General features: G+C 36.6%; 1 protein-coding gene across 4 annotated transcripts; it reads left to right on the forward strand.

Moving 5' to 3' along the window:
- Positions 1–340: 340 nt before the first annotated feature.
- LOC104210476 (sister chromatid cohesion protein PDS5 homolog D-like) lies at positions 341–15,009 on the forward strand. 4 transcript variants are annotated; one of them, XM_009759421.2, is made up of 17 exons: positions 341–1,256; positions 3,360–3,563; positions 3,763–3,944; positions 4,333–4,459; positions 4,546–4,713; positions 4,834–5,683; positions 5,783–5,901; positions 6,026–6,118; positions 6,296–6,388; positions 6,554–6,646; positions 6,938–7,020; positions 8,171–8,222; positions 8,470–8,556; positions 8,654–8,694; positions 10,322–10,373; positions 13,910–13,947; positions 14,029–15,009. In XM_009759421.2, exons 1-17 carry the CDS (start codon positions 1,134–1,136, stop codon positions 14,756–14,758), a joined length of 3,135 nt encoding a protein of 1,044 aa, XP_009757723.1. In that variant the 5' UTR covers positions 341–1,133; the 3' UTR covers positions 14,759–15,009. The 4 variants fall into 4 exon arrangements, with proteins under 4 accessions (XP_009757723.1, XP_009757693.1, XP_009757700.1 ...); XM_009759391.2 differs by having other exon boundaries at positions 342–900; positions 1,097–1,256; positions 4,834–5,901; XM_009759398.2 differs by having other exon boundaries at positions 342–695; positions 1,097–1,256; positions 4,834–5,901.
- The last annotated feature ends 1,153 nt before the right edge of the window (positions 15,010–16,162 follow it).

Below are 16,162 nucleotides of genomic sequence, written 5' to 3' on the forward strand. Positions count from 1 at the left end.
CCATTGGATTAACTTTAGGGCTCGTTTGGTGGGAAAGAAGTTATGCCAGGACTAATTGTTTTGGAATTAATTATTCTGAGATTATTTTTTTTATTTTTTTATGGGGATAGAAAATATTATAATTTTGAAATAACTAATCCCGGGATCTGTTCTTTTCTATCAATCAAACATGAAATAAACTTTTAATTTAGTTCCGGGATTAATTATTCCTTATCTCGTACCAAACGATTGCTGAGTAAGTATGTTTTTTTTGTTCTGTTTCTCATTTTACTCACATATTATTTTATTTCAAATGGAGTAATGGTTTCGATGACATGGACAGCCACTGCATTCCAAATTTCCAGTACTAAATCCATATATGCAAGAACCGATATCTGTATTTCTGATATCCAGAGAAAGACTACGGAATAGAATCTAATTTTCTTCTTTGATTACTCCTCCTATAAGTCCTAAAGTTGATAATTGCTAGCTTGAACATTACTTGCAGTTTCACTAAGACATTTAGAATACATTAACAAAAAGGAATAAAATCTAGGACTGATAGCTTCTAATTATTATTATTTATTATCATCTTATAGTGTAATTCTTTTTGATATTTGGTTGTGGCTGTATTTGTTCATAGCAGAAGCGCCAGGAAAGTTAGGGAGGAAAAATGAAATTAAACAACCAAAGGGGCAGAGGAGAAGTGAGAAGATGTACAGATTACTGTAATCTAAGCTCAGTATTTACTATACCCTCGGGAGCAAAATTTCAATGAAACCCAACTTTTTAAGAGGGCAAACCAGGAAAATTTATGCGGTTAAGACGACCTGAGTCCTACTCAACACACACGTTGAAGTTGTTTTACATCTTCTCAACAGCACAAAAAGTTAATTTTGTTTTTGAAACGGTGCTGATGTAGTAAGTGGGTTTTGAAAGACTCATTGACAGATGTGCTCCGACTCTGCTGCATGCCTTCCATTTTTCATATAACCCTCTTTTCTCTCTGTTTCTTTCTGTTACTTGTCCTTAGTACTGGCGTCACCTTTTGGGGTCCTATTGAACTTCCATTTTTGCCTTTGCTCTCTGTTGATTTCGTTGGGTTTCAAAATTGCAGTGCTCTTCTTGTTCTGTATGTGCTGTGAGAAAACGGAATGGGTGCCTTATCTCGTGCTTCTCTTTCTGAAGAGGAACGCAACAAAAGACTTGTTGAAGCTGGGAATGAGCTGCTTCAGCATCTCCCTTCTTCTAAAGAGGAGCTTCTGGAGAAACTTGATGTGAGACCCTTTTCTTTTCAAATGGCACTGTATTTTTTTTTTTTTCAATTTTATTCCCGACCAAGATCAGAGTTTTTGCGTTTTCTTAAATGCTGCTTCTATGCAAATGTGCGTTTCTTCAACACTGCTGTTTTGTTTAATAAAAGGTCATGAGATAGTAACTTGTTTAATTTTTTTATTACTGACTTCCTAAACTGATTTGAAATTTGTTTCGGGTAGAAATTGTTAGTTAATCCTAGGATTTAATGATCCTTTTCTGTGTATGTAGTGGCGATTGGTAATGGTTTACCCTATGAGTCATTGATTGAAGCAGTTGGAATCTTAGGGAGGGGGCTGGGGGAGGGGGAGGAAGGAGGATGGTTTGCATCGGTTGAAGACTCTATTAAGCCTCCTAGCGAAAGATCACCTCCTAATAAGAGGTATATTTCTTTTTAAAGATATTCGAAGAATTAAAAGCTCCATTTTATGTTTGCTTTGCAAAGCAATTGGGGAGGGGGGGTTCAAAGTCTGGATAAAGATGGAGTGATGTGGTAGGTTGACATCCAATGAGTTTCTAGGGCGTGAAGAGCAGATCGGATATATAGGATTCGTGTATAGCTGACCCCTTCTAGTTTGGGATTGAGACATAATTAATTGATATTGTAGGAATTATATGATTGCTTGGGGAAGACCACGTCCATGAAGTCGTCATGTGATAAACAAGGTGTAAACAGTTTAAGTTTTGTGACTGCATCTCAGCTCTGGGACGAGTTTGTGCTTCACACCTTTAGCTCTAATATTCCTCCCGCTATGAATCATCCATTTTGTGCCTCGTGTGGTTTTTTTTTTTTTTTTTTTTTTGAGAAGGTAACATATTAGTATATATAATAAATTGAGATTACACAAAGCAGTGTAGTCCTATATAATTACAAGGAGAGTTGAAGCCTGAGTTCCTAAGTCTTAAACTATCATAAGTAATCTAAAATCTCATAAATAGACTCAGCTTCTTGTAAGTAATCCTGTTTACACCAAAATAAAATAGGACTAGACAATTCATCTTCAGCTTCTGAATGGAACTTTTGTTATCTTCAAACATCTCTGGTTTCTCTCTTTCTAGACTGTCCACTTGCATTTGGACAATCTTCCATCTCTCTTTGTGTCTTGAAAGGTTACCATCTCTGTTCCAACAAGCTAGGACTTCCTCAATTCTCCTTGGCATGGTCCACCTCGTGTGGGTATATCTCCTCCTTGAGCAAAAGTTAAGTGGAATTGCAGCGAGGTTTAACAAATTCTTTGAATTATCTTATGGTCTCCCTAAATTATTTGTTGCTTTGGATGAAAACCAAAGGTTTATGGGATCAGATGTGTATGAACTCATTAGAAGGCTTTGAGATCTCTAAACACCTAATAATTTATGCTTGAACTTTGAGGTGAGCCAGGACAAAGCCAGAAAAGTTGTCAACTTGGCTATTCAAAATAGTACAAGAACATTCTTTCACTTGTAAGCTTGAATCGCATGTTGCCTTTTGTAGATTTGGGATAGTGGGGTTAGTGTTCACCCTAAGGAAGTTTTTAGGCTTGAACAGGAGACAAATGTGATACCTTATCCTTCAATAAATATTATACTATGTTTAATGATTCTTAAGTTTTCTAACTCTTCGTTGTTTGTTTAACATAGCAGCTGGACCTAGGATATCTACAGTTATCAACATGTTCCTCGCATAAAATTAGCGAAGAAGGTTTAGTTTCCGATACAAGATGATCCATTTTGAATCTTTTTTAATGTTAAGGAACTTGGCCAAGCTTTTACCTTGTGCTTATATTAAATTATTTATCAGAGTAGGATTTTCATTTGGCATTGCTTTTTCACTTTTCCTGGCAGTGTAATCTATTATATGCTCTTATACTTGCTGTTGTGTAAAGGACAAAATCAAGCTTCCAGACGGTAAAAGCACGTAAAACTATGGAGCGAGAGAGATATGCGTGACCTTGTGACGTAGTGTAGAACTTTATTTGTTTCTTTATTTTCTGCAAAACTTCATGATTTAGACTTCATCTGTTATACAGAAAAGCGTTTCCAATGTAATTGATGTGGTTCACCATTTGGTTTTGGTATGAATTCAGAATTTAGAGCATCTTCTGTCAACGGTGGAGCAAGTTCCACCTGCATCGGCGCGAGATGCGTTTCAACCTGCAAGGGAAGCACTAGCTGCAGATGGACTTCTACGGCATCCTGACATAGATGTGAAGGTGTCAGTTGCATCTTGCATCGGTGAGATCATGAGAATTACAGCTCCAGATCAACCTTATGATGATCGCATAATTCAGGCAAATACAACTCTTACAGCCTTCTTTGCTTCAATATAAAGTCAGACTTGTTGCTAGTCTCTTTTCTAACCAAGCTGTTTTTCTTTTAACTGATGGTTCAGATTCTGTAATAGTTATGCACCTATGATTTACTTGGTTAGTTGGATGCATGAATAGTATTTAGATTCTCAGTTTAGTTTCTTGCGCAATTGCTGGACAGGAATTTTTTGAGCTTTCAGTATTGGCATTTGGGAAATTGTCTTGCATTGATGGTTGTGGTTATTCAAAGGCTGTTTCAATTATCGAAGTTCTTGCGAAGTACCGAACATGCATTCTGATGTTGGATCTCGAGTTAGACGCATTGGTTGTTCAGATGTTTCATCATTTTCTGAATAGCATAAGGTTTGATCTCCAATATGTTATTTGTTCATAATTTGTCTAAAGGAAGAGGGGATGAATTGGGACGGAGGGAGTAATTGGATATTTCTTTCTCAGTGTCACTAATTAATGATGAGTCATGTTTGAATATATATTTTGTACCAATCAAACACTCTTATCACAAATGGGAAGGAGGGAGTATATAACAGAGTTCTAGCATGCATGCGAATATTCACTGTTGTATCTTTATATATTGGATACAGTATAAATGAACTTATATGCTAAGGTATATAGCATGTCAAAAACTACCAGATTATTTATGAAGTTCAAAGACTACCTTTTCCTCATGCCATTCTTTTTTTTTTTCTGGAAATGGCTGACAACGGATTTTTGTATCTTGCCCCATTTTAAGGCCGGACCACCCTGATCATGTATTCATGGATGTCGAGGAAATAATGAGCATGATGATAAAAGAGAGTGACGGAATTTCAATGGAGCTTCTGAACATCCTGATAAGTAGTGTTAAGAAGGAAAACCAGGTATTGCTTCTCCTCTACAACTCCATTCATTTATCTTTGATGCATCTTTCTTATTGAATTTTTAATGAAGTTGTCTTTTGGTTCAGAATGTTTCACCTCGCTCCTATATGCTAGGAGAGAGAGTTCTTCAAATAAGTGCTGTCAAACTTTGTCCATATCTTCCAGAAGCACTGAGGTCCTTGAGGATTTCCACTGATGATTATTCTGAAGTTGTTGAATTGATATGGAGAGAGGCAACTAAAAGTAAAACTACGGTAGGTCTATCTGATAGGATTGTTCAGTTAACATATGTGGTATTGATAAAATCATGTTTGGTTATTTGTTCTGGATTTATACTAATGATGTGAATGGTTCCTTCGCTGTGCCCTTGTCAGAATGGTACAAAGTCTCTCCCTAGTTCTAGGCCAGGAGAAATTGATCAATTTGTGGATGGAGCATCAAAATCACAAAATGGTCCTGAAGAGCGTTATCATAAAGCTGCTTGCTTTGACGATGCCTGTCCATCCACGGAAGCAACTTCCAAGTGTCTTCCAGATGCTGACTCTAAAGTTATTTCAGCTGATGACACTGTTGTATTATTTGAGCGATCTGCAGAGGATTCCTTTAAGACACCGGTCAATAATGACTCAAAAGAGCTTACCCGCGGAGCTGGTTATGATAGCAAAGTTGGTCCATCTGTACCTGGAACTTCCAAGTCACCTACAAATGACGACTCTAGCGAGCTTGCACCACATGGTGCACCTGAGAAAGTTACTCCATTCTTAGATCAACCATCTGACTTGCTGGGGAAATATGACCCTAAGCATAAGGAAGATGATGTCGTTCCAGAGATGGATAAATCTTTGAAAGGATCACAATGTGGAGATGCAACAAAGCAGCAGAAAAATACAGATTCAAGGACCAATTCTCGACCTGAAAACTTAGGTTTCATACATGCAGCCGAAAAAGATCTAGATTCAGAAGCTACTCAAGCTTCAAGGAAAAGAGGTTGGAAACCTAATTTTTTGAAAAAGCCAGAGGAAGGATATGATCATGTTTGGTTAAGTGGAGAAAGGAGATCAAAAGCCTGTATTCGCTGGAAGGATTATGGGAAAGATACTAAAAAGAGAAGTAGCTGTTCACCTAAATGTGCTATCTCCGATGAATTGTACTTGTCATCTGGTGTGGAGAAGACTCCGAAAATGACTATAAGAAGACGCCAAAAGGAGCAAAATGACATAATAGGTCAGAATGATGGTGCACAAATTTCATCAATTTCAGCAAGAAATTTACCCGGAGTTTTAACAAAGAAGAAAGTCTCACAACCTAAATTGATTACTTCAGAAGAATTTGTTGTCTTGGAGGCATTAGAAAAGAAACATGAAAAAGGTGACAAGAAAAATTTACCTGCCAGCTATCGTGATAGAAGACGGGGGCCATCAGTTAAAGAATCAGGAATTGAGGTAGTAAATATAAACAGTTAGCTTCAATTTGCTGAATATGATTTGAAAGTTATGTGAATTTTGGTAAGGTATTTGTTGTGCCCCTTAGTTCTTGACTTATTAATACATAAATTGGATTTTGCAGGCATTGGCTTCTCACTCGATCACCAACAAGAGCAACTTTGCCAATACCTCTAAAGGTCAACGTAAGAAGGAGAACTCGTCATCACAAGAAGAGGTAAACATTTGTTATCCTTAGTTAGAGCTGGCTTTTATAGTTAAAGGTATTAGACAACCTTCAATAAGTGATTACTAAAGTGAATGTTCTCGTCTAGGAAGTTATGTGGATTCAAGTAAAGTATTTGTTGTACCTCTCAATTTTGGACTTATTGTGTACATAAATTGAGTTGTGCAGGCATTGGGTTCTCTCTCAATCACCAAAGAAAACAACTTTTCCAAAACCTCTAAAAAACAACATAAAAGGAAGAACTCGCCATCACAAGAAGAGGTAAACATTATTATCATCATCAATTAGACCTGGCTTATAGTTAATGATATTAAACAACCTCGAATAAGTGATTACTAAAGTGAATGTTCTCAATTTGGAAGTTATGTGGATTTAAATAAACTATTTGTTCTACCCCTTTAGTCTTGGATTTATTATGTTGTGCAGGCATTGGATTCTGTTTCAATAACCAAGAAAAGGACCTTACCGAAAGCCTCTAAAGAACAACGTAAAAGGAAGACCTTGCCATCACAAGAAGAGGTAAACATTTATTATCACTTATTAGAGCTGGCTTATGGTTAATGATATTAGACAACCTTCAGTAAGTGATTACTAAAGTGAATGTTAACAGTTAACGAGGTTATTTATATGCTGAAACTAGTTTTCCATTTTACTTATAAAAAAAATCTAGTTTTCTTTTGTAACTGAAGAGAAAAGACTTTTGACCAATTAGAAATTTGAAGTGCATAATGTCCATGCTTCCAGCTCATCTCTGCATTGATTAATGTTGTTTGCTTTCAAGATTTATGAGCCTCTCTATAATCTTCTCAGTATTCTGCGGATAAGGTTGTCAGAGAGCAAGGTGAGGAGCTGATTGGCTGCAGAATAAGGGTTTGGTGGCCACTGGATCAAAGGTATGTGATTTCACTGAATTAATTATTACGCAGTCTAGCTTCTGCTATTCCTGTTAAAAGCTTTTAATGTTTTAAGTGCTCTTTCACTGAGTGAGTACAATTTTTTTCATTTGAACAAACTCTGAATGAATCACTCTGTCATAATATTCTGAATATGACTAATGTTTAAGAATCAGCCTCAATTATGATGTTATGTGCAGAAGGTAGGTAAAATATTTTTAAATGTTAATGATAAGAAATAGATGTCTAGAATGCATAAAGAAATACTGGGATCTGTTTGAATCATGAAGGAAATAGTGACTACATCGAACCCCTAATTAGTCCTGGAAACAGCCTCTCTACCCTTCGGGGTAGGGGTAAGGTCTGCGTACATATTACCCTCCCCAGACCCCACTTGTGGGATTATACTGGGTCGTTGTTGTTGTTGTTGTTGTTGTATCGAACCCCTAATTAGCTGGACAGGGCAAAGAAGATGGATTAGTATGGGCAATTGTAATATTAAAGTTTCTTGTTGTAAAAATTAAATAAAAGTACTTGGTATAGTCCAGCCATCATAAGGACTTGTGAGCATCTAAACTCCTGGCATGAAATTCTGAGTTGACTTGTTTTAGAGAAGGGGAGCCTGGTACACACCTGCATGTTAACAATGTATGACTAAAAGCCGTAAAAGGTTGATTGGACTGAGTCGAACTATGCTGTGGGTGATTCCTGCACGCTTGGACTAGTTCCATGGGATATTTGCTGCCTCCCACTAGCACAGGTACCGGATAACTTTTTCCACCAATGCTTGTGGGAAGAAATTCAGTACGGGAATATGCGTTTCAAAGTTCAACCTATAGAAACCATTCTTAAGGAGTAATATGACAACTTTAAGATGCTAAGCAAATGTATCTTGTTGGCGCTTGGTTCAGTCATTGTGTCTTTAGAGATTTGGTAGTATCATTGTGCAAAGGACATTTAATTAAAGATTTAGTAGTATTTTTATGGTTCTTTTTTCAGAAAAAATTGTTAGGTCCGTAGAGGCAGACTTTTGAGCATTTAGCTGCTTCCTTTTTATCCTCTATTTACTTTGACATATTATTTTGTTTCGTTCTAATGTAGTATATTTTTTAGTTCAAATGTTACATTACATAGAATTCATATTCTGTAGGTTCTATGAGGGACATATCGCCTTGTTTGACCGTCCAGAGAAGAAGCATATGGTAAAGATTTAGCATGTTTTAGTAAGACATTATTTATCTTGTATATTAACTGACGTCAACTGCTATATGTAATCATACTCCCTTGGTCTTCAGCTGGTTGATGCTCATATGTTAATAGGCTGGGTGTCAGTATACATTTTCACAGGCAGAATTATTTTCGGAATCTAATTTGGAGTTAATTTGACGAGCAGCTTCTTGTGTGTTGGTAATGTTTTATCATTTATGTTTTTTCTCATGGTATTCTAAGGTGATCTATGATGATGGTGATGAAGAAACGCTAGATCTTACAAGCGAACACTGGGAACTGGTTGTAGAGGACAATGCATCAGATCCTGTGGGTTCCTACCAGTCTTTTCTTTTCCCTTCTCTTCTCTATTCGTCTGTTCTGTACTTGTCTTTAATTGCATAACTTATTGGTGGATGTATTTCAGAGGAGAGAGATTGTTTCTGGTCCCAGTGATTCGTTTGACATGTAAGCTTCCTTCACCCAACTTATTCATTCGTGGAAAGTCATTATGATGATTTAGAATGCTGCTTTAAAGTTGACATGGGGAAACATTTTGTCCCTATTGTCTCGAGATTACGATAGTGAGAACTGAGGGTGCAACTTTTACAGTTGGCATCTCATTGGTTACAACTATGTCTGACAGAGAGTGAAATATTAGCGTCAGAGTTAAAACTTAGATCATTGTTACGTGCTGGATAGCTATAGATACAAGAGTGAACCACCTTCATTTAGCTTTTCCTGTACTTCTTAGCGCCCTTTCATTTTCCTCTCAGTACATTGAATCTAAATTCAACAATCCACTTTTATTGTAGTTGTCTCACATAGGCATGGATTTACCTGCAAGTCTCACTGAAAATTCACATCCTTTTATTTTCCTTTCTTCCTTTTCTTTTTCTTTAGCAAAACTTCTCGATAGGTTGGATGTCCAAACTTTATACATTTGCCTTCCTTTCCCTATTTCACTAGTTTGCTTCTCTTGCTGTGCTATTGGTGTCCTCATTTTCAGGTAAACTACCCCTACACATCTATCTTCACCCTTGGTTGGAAGTGTATGTTATATGCTTTAATGTTATATGTTAATTGCATGCATCAGAATAGTGATGGTTGTGTCCAACCATAAACCGTGTTCAAATCTTCTTGCAAAGGTGGATTCTTAAGTAATGCATCCATCACTGAAAGTATCCTAGCAAGCTTCGGAGCTAAAAGCGATGCCCTTAAATGTCCAACCTGTTATAATAGAGCCTTCAGCCATTTACTTAATAGAATCATGTTAAATTCTTTCTTTTGTCTCTGCCCTTTCAACAGAATGAGATCTTTCCTTACTACGTTTCCCTTAAAAATGAAACCTTCTTTTTTGCCTCCTGCCTTCTTTAATTTAATTACAGAATTACTGACATACACCCTTCCTAATTTTTTAAGAAAACAAAAAACCTGAAAGGTTACTTCGTTTTCCAGATAATTAAACTTATCAAAAGAAGTTCCAGATAATAACAGGTCTTTCTAGTTTTTTGTGGATAGGCAATTTCTTTCTAGTATATTTGGGATTTAAACAAGATATAAGACTTTTTAAGAATTTATTCTGAATGTACATGCTAAAATGAAAAAGCTAAAAGTCAAGCACGGCTTTAGTATATACTTGATAAGTTGTATGTGAATAATAAACAACAGAATAATGTTATGTTTGTGGCGAAGTTTTTCTGTTGTTGTCCATTTTGAAGTATTAATAAACTTCTGAAATAAACCCCAGTAAAGGTAGAATGTGAATGAACTTTTTTTGAAAAGAAAATGTGAATGAACTTTTTTTGGGTGTTCAATGTGTTTACTGATTGCATTCCTTGTTATTTGTCCAGAGGTGCAGATTTCCATTAAATTCTTTTTAATGCATCAGAAGGACTAGACCAACTACTGGGACACACTGTAGTAATGCAAAAATACAGTCGATAGGAGTACTATTTTTTGTTATGAACTAGGATAAGATACTATGTTGCATTTTGAAGTTTAAAACTTTCACGTTATATTCTTCACAACTCTTGCTTTCTCAAATATGTGCGAAACAATTTAGTGGTTGATAACATAAGTTGTTAATGTGCAGGCGCCTTGGTTGCATCATTGATTCATATCGTCATTTAAGGAAAAAGAAGAAGGTGAGAGTACTTTTGTGGAAGATTTCTGCCTGTGAGCTACACATGTTTTTGTTCAGATCTCTTTCTAAGATTACATTACTCTATTTATTTTTTATTGTTTTCATATTTCATCATCAAATTTTGTATAAGATAAGTTGATTGAAGAAGTTTTAGTTAATTAATAAAATTTCCTCTCTTTTTTGTCACGTTGAAAGAATTTGATTGGAACAGGCAACATTTTATGTTTATACTGCAAAGCTTACATAGTTGTAGTTACCGCATCTCCTTTTACACAATACCTTTTGTTTCTCTGGTGGTGTAAGCACATAACTGAATTTATTATTTCTCTTGGTGTAAGAGTTTTTCTGTTTTCTTGGTTGGAGGTCAGCAAAGGCCTGCTAGGCTTCTGAGATAACTTCTGTCTTGAGTTACATTTGATCAATGGCAGTTGCTTTTTGATTGGTGATCAATAGTAATTTAAATCTCCAACTTCCTCTATGTTTCCCTTGGTAAAAGCTGAAAGGGCCTTATTCTTATTCTTTTACCATAATTGGGTCTTGAGAAAAGTCGTTTATGGTTCTGCCGTTTTCTTTAGCCTTTCTTTTGTGAATATATAGCAAACTCGAAACCAAAATAGACAGAAGGTTCTTTATATACTACAAATCACACTATTGATCAAACTGTTAGATCCCGGGGAGAAAAGATTATAATGACACTCATCTCTTTCTGTTTCTCTGTTGAGCTTTCAAGCTCGTGCTCTGCTTCATCTCAGCCGTCCATGTTTTCTCTACAACTACAATAACAGCAACTGTGCTTCAATTTTAAGTTGGCTATGTGGATCCTCACTATCCATTTCACTCCATTTGGACCCACTTAATCTAATACTCGATTTGGGTTATCACATATATTCAATAACTTGGGATTCTCTAGATTCAGAGATTGTCGACAGTTTCGACTCACATACACATATCAAAACAGACTAAAAAGACTCCTATCAAACATTACACTGCATACTGTCAAGACTAAGTTGTGTTTCCTCTTGTATTTCTTACAATTTCCACTATAGTAATGTCCTTTACTCATCTGATCCCAAAAGACACCCATTGTCCATATTTCCTTAATTTCTCCCTTGCCGATTATCATTAAAGCAGATATATGGTCCATTTGTGAATGATCGCTAATGATTATCCAAGGAGCATTGAATTCTTGTCATATACGTTAGCTTGGCCAAGATGCTGTATTGTGCTGCCTTGTATGACAGCGAATAGATATGAAAGAATGTTCAACTTTTCACACCTCTTCCCTCTTGGCTGCTAGATCCCCAAATAACGTTCCATTTAGATGATTCCTGGATCATTATCCACGTAATACCTTCTTATGGGTTGGTCAGTAGTGCTATTATTGTTCTCTACTGCATTTCCATCTTTAGTCTATGTGCCTTTTCATTCCTAGTAAGGGTGATGGCATATCATGTTGCTGAGCGGTGCGATTCAACAATTATTTTATTTTCGCTAAAATCCATTTACCTCTTTGGGGAAGTTGTCATACCTTAAAATGCATTAACAAGTTTCCATAACAAGGCTTCCCCTTTGATCGTCCAAACCCAACGAGATTTTCCTGCAATTTCTTTAACCCTGTATTTTGGAATAACATCCAACTTTTTCCCCTTTAGTGAAGTCAGTGAAATCACGGGAAGACCGCCCTAGCTGTCAAATGCACTAGCATTTTCCTATCTGATAAGACTATCGTCCATAAATTCCGATTCAAATTATTGTCCCTCATTTTGTAGTTCTCTTCATGCTATAGGATTATTAAAGTAATTATCTTTAATCTTTGAGTTCAAGTAAAAATGTAGAGATTAAAAAAATCGGCGACAGTTCTCATTTGCTACTGGATAATGTTAGGTTATTGTGTTCTTATGTCAAATTTCACGGAAAGGAGGCAGAAAAGTTGCCTTTATATAATGTCGAGGGAGAGGCAGAAAAAGTTATTTAACATCGACAGAGAGGCAGAAAAGTGTCTTCATATAATGTTGAGGGAGAGGCAGAAAAAACTGTCCTTGTGTCACTGTTGCAATAGACGGTTTGCTCATGGGATTCTTAAGAGTTATGGAATAAGCAATCAGTGGCTTTTTTAGTTGGAACTTGTTCCACCACTGCACTCAACAATTTAACTGTGGCAGTTCAATTTGTAAGTATTAATTAGCTTACTTTCCAATTCATTCCCATCTAATCTTATGGATCGGTCTTTCTATATTCATCCTTTGACTTAAACTAGAGTTAAGACAATCTAATTGTGCGTGTCTTTAATGCTTCAGCAAATAGTCTTTGAGGTTCTCTACGGATAAAGAGAGAAAATTAAACTGTGGAAGTTCAATTTGTAGGTGTCAGTCAGCTTACTTTCCTATCAGTTCAAGCATCTAATTAAGGGGTCTAGTTATGGTTATCTTGGCTTTAACTTGAGTTAACACAACATAGTCGTATGTGGCTTTACTATGATTAACAGAATGCTTCAACAAACAATCTTTGAGGTTCTCTTAAGATAAAGGAGAAAATTCAAGTCGGGGCAGAGTTTGCTGCTAGTCCACATTAGTTTACGATTTCGTATACTCCCATGCTTTAAATTAGAGTTTGAGACAACCTTCGAGATTTGTAGTGAGAATTTAGAGTTCAAAAGCTCTTAGATTATTTACGCACGTTTAGACATATATAAAGACATTCCATGGGTACATCGCATTCTGAGACATATTCATGCTCAAGTAATGCTAATGTCCAATGTATCAAACAATATTTGACATTTTGCCTTGGGATGTACAGACCTTAGATATCAATGTTATTAAAGGCTCAATTAAGGCACCCTTAAACCCTGAAACTTGGGTTGTGCGCTTCGCCTCGCTTAATTGGCGCTACTGTCGATTTCTAGATAGTAGATTATTTTCATACTAAGGTCGAGATTGTAGGCCCATGTGTATACACTTCTTCCACATCGGGACAAGAAGGAGCCCTCTATGGCAGGCGGCAAGCGTGCCCCTCTCATCGATGAACTATGTCTTTAAAAGCAGTACACTAGACAATGAATTTAGTTGACAAAGTTATACACTAACTGTTAATAAAATGCTATGACTAAACTTTTAATGATTAGGAAAAGATAATTGGAAATTTAGTATAAGAAATCTAGCCACTAAAAAGTTAAAACATCTTGTCATCTGAATAAAAAATAATGGTTTTTTAACTTGATTGACTTGATTTTCATTTTACTTCAAATATATGGCTTAATTATTGTTTTTTTTCCTTCTTTTGTCAAAATATTTATTGTTTGTGTCTATAGTTACATCTTCTTGCATTACTTCTATGTATTTCACTGTTTTCACTTTTCAGTAGCGCTTTTCTTCGTTAAAACCTAAGCTTTAATTGTGCATTGCTCTTAAAGCCCCAATTGACTTTGGCGCTTTGCTGCACTTTCCACTTTTGACTACTCTGTTAGATACCTTAATAGAAATTCGAAAGCCCATTTTTAATTTATTTCATAACACCTGTCTATGCTTGAAAAATTGGCAGGGGAAAGCAACTGATGATCTGACTCCTCGTCCAACAAAGTAAGTTATTTATATGGCATTTAACCCCCTCTGCATAATAATTAATGGAATTGGAGCTGAATGAAGTATTTCTATATTAAGGACCATGCAACGTGATTTAACTCAAAAAGGAATGCACCAAATTAAAAGGATCAAAGTTGAAGTTTCAGAATCTGAGATAGAGGGAAATCCAATGAGCTTGACAACACCTAGAAAGGTTTCCCTAGGTTCTCCTATCGAAGATGGTGATGAATGCTGTGAATTGGTTGATGTGCATGGCTATAAAGTAAAAGTGAGCAGTGCTCCTACACTTGCTGCCATTTTTAGCAAGTATGGTGACATTACAGCCAACTGTCAGTATAAATCACCGACCGTCAAAGCTTCCCTTCTTGAGGTGGTTAGTGATGTTGTCAGGCAGCTGAAAACCAGTGATATTGATGCTAATTTTTCTGCCATTCAAGATATGAAATCTGTAGTCTCTGATGCTGCAGATGCAAAGCTTGATGTTTCTTGGCTGCAGCAGTATCTTGAGGAGATATCCGAAGAGGAAGATGTGAAGAAAAAGTCTTCCAATCTAATGGAGTTAAGGGTGACTACAATGCTTGTCACTAAAGCAGCTAAAAAGGACTTGGTAGAAAGGAATGGGGAGGTCTTAGCAGCAGAGAAACGGCTCAAAAAGGCTGAAAGGCGCTTGCAAGAGGCGAAAAGCCGAGCAGGAGAGGCAGAAAGGTCTGTCAAAGTATTTGAAATGCTGGGTGAAAAGATTCATCAGGACATCGAGCAGTGTAAGGATGCACTATATTGGCAGAGTAGGTCAAATGACCTTCTGTAGCCTGCATGAAGCTGGGAAGATGGCAGATGGCAGATGGTTGAGACTTGTTTTGTACATGATGGTGACATTTATCTCATTGCAAACTTTCGCATTTTGTGCAGTTTCAAGTTTGTCATATAACAAAAAACTGGACTTGGTTTTTGTATGTAATGCGATATGTGCATGATTGGAAAAGATTATTAGGTTACTGTGTACTGTCTCAAGGAAGACTAATACCATGGCCTCTACAACACCATGAACAATTGGGGTGATGTGCTCAGTGTCTTTCTTTAGTTTTTTTTTTTTTTTTTTTGAAAAGGAGCTGCTTAAGGTACACTTGAACTAATCCGCTTCAAATTAGATAACTTTCTGTTACAGAACCTGCACTGATGTGTTTCTTAAATATTGAGTTCTCTTCAGATGCATTATGAAGTTAGTCTGATTAGGGACAAGGAAGATAGTTTCTTCCCCCTAGCTGTGGGCAGATGTTGAAGGGGAGCCTTGGCATAACTGGTAAAGTTGCTGCCATGTGACCAGGATGTCACGGGTTCGAGCCGTGGAAACAACCTCTTGCAGAAATGCAGGGTAAGGCTGCGTACAATAGACCCTTGTGGTTGGGCCCTTCCTTGGACCCCGCACATAGCGGGAGCTTAGTGCACCGTGCTGCCCTTTAGCTGTGGGCAGATCATTTGAAATAATAGGTTTTTACTGTAATCATTTACTCTTTGGATGAGTGTTGGTTACTTAATTTCAAGGTGTCCTAAACTGAAATGAGAATTTACATCTTTTCTCAAGAACAGGACATTTAAAAAAAGTCTCTTGCTCTGGTAGAATTTTATCTATTGGGTCGAGATGATGATTCGTCAGCAATTGAGACCGAAATGAATACTCAATGAAATTAGTGTTGGGGTGAAGATTAGATTTAAATTTCGTGTCGGAATGGAATATTTGTCCTATGAGAAAAGGAAGACGTCCTTCACTTTTTCCAAACATTCATCAGGATTAATTTCATTGTTTAGATTTTATTTTTGATCAGCAGTTGTATCTTGTTATCTAGTCTAGTAAATATAACTGAACCCCTTGTCAGGTTATGATTCCCTCGAAATTTTGGAGTAAGATATTGATTTTTCTGCAAAATAAATTCTTCAACTCTTTTCTATCAGATATGATTCTTTACTCTAATGAGTATCTTACAAGTGTATTCGTACATTGTAGCCTGTTTGGCCAAGCTTATTTTTGGCCAAAAGTGTTTTTTTTTTTGCCAAAAGCACTTTTGGCCTCAATTTGAGGTGTTTGGCCAAGCTTCTGAAAGGAAAAAAGTGCTTTTGAGGAGAAGCAGAAGCAGTTTTGGAGAAGCAGAAAAAAGTAGCTTCTCTCCAAAAGCACTTTTTTGAGAAACACTATTGAGAAAAATACACTTAGAAG

This window comes from Nicotiana sylvestris, chromosome 3 (assembly GCF_000393655.2).
Source record: "Nicotiana sylvestris chromosome 3, ASM39365v2, whole genome shotgun sequence".
Lineage (NCBI taxonomy): Eukaryota > Viridiplantae > Streptophyta > Magnoliopsida > Solanales > Solanaceae > Nicotiana > Nicotiana sylvestris.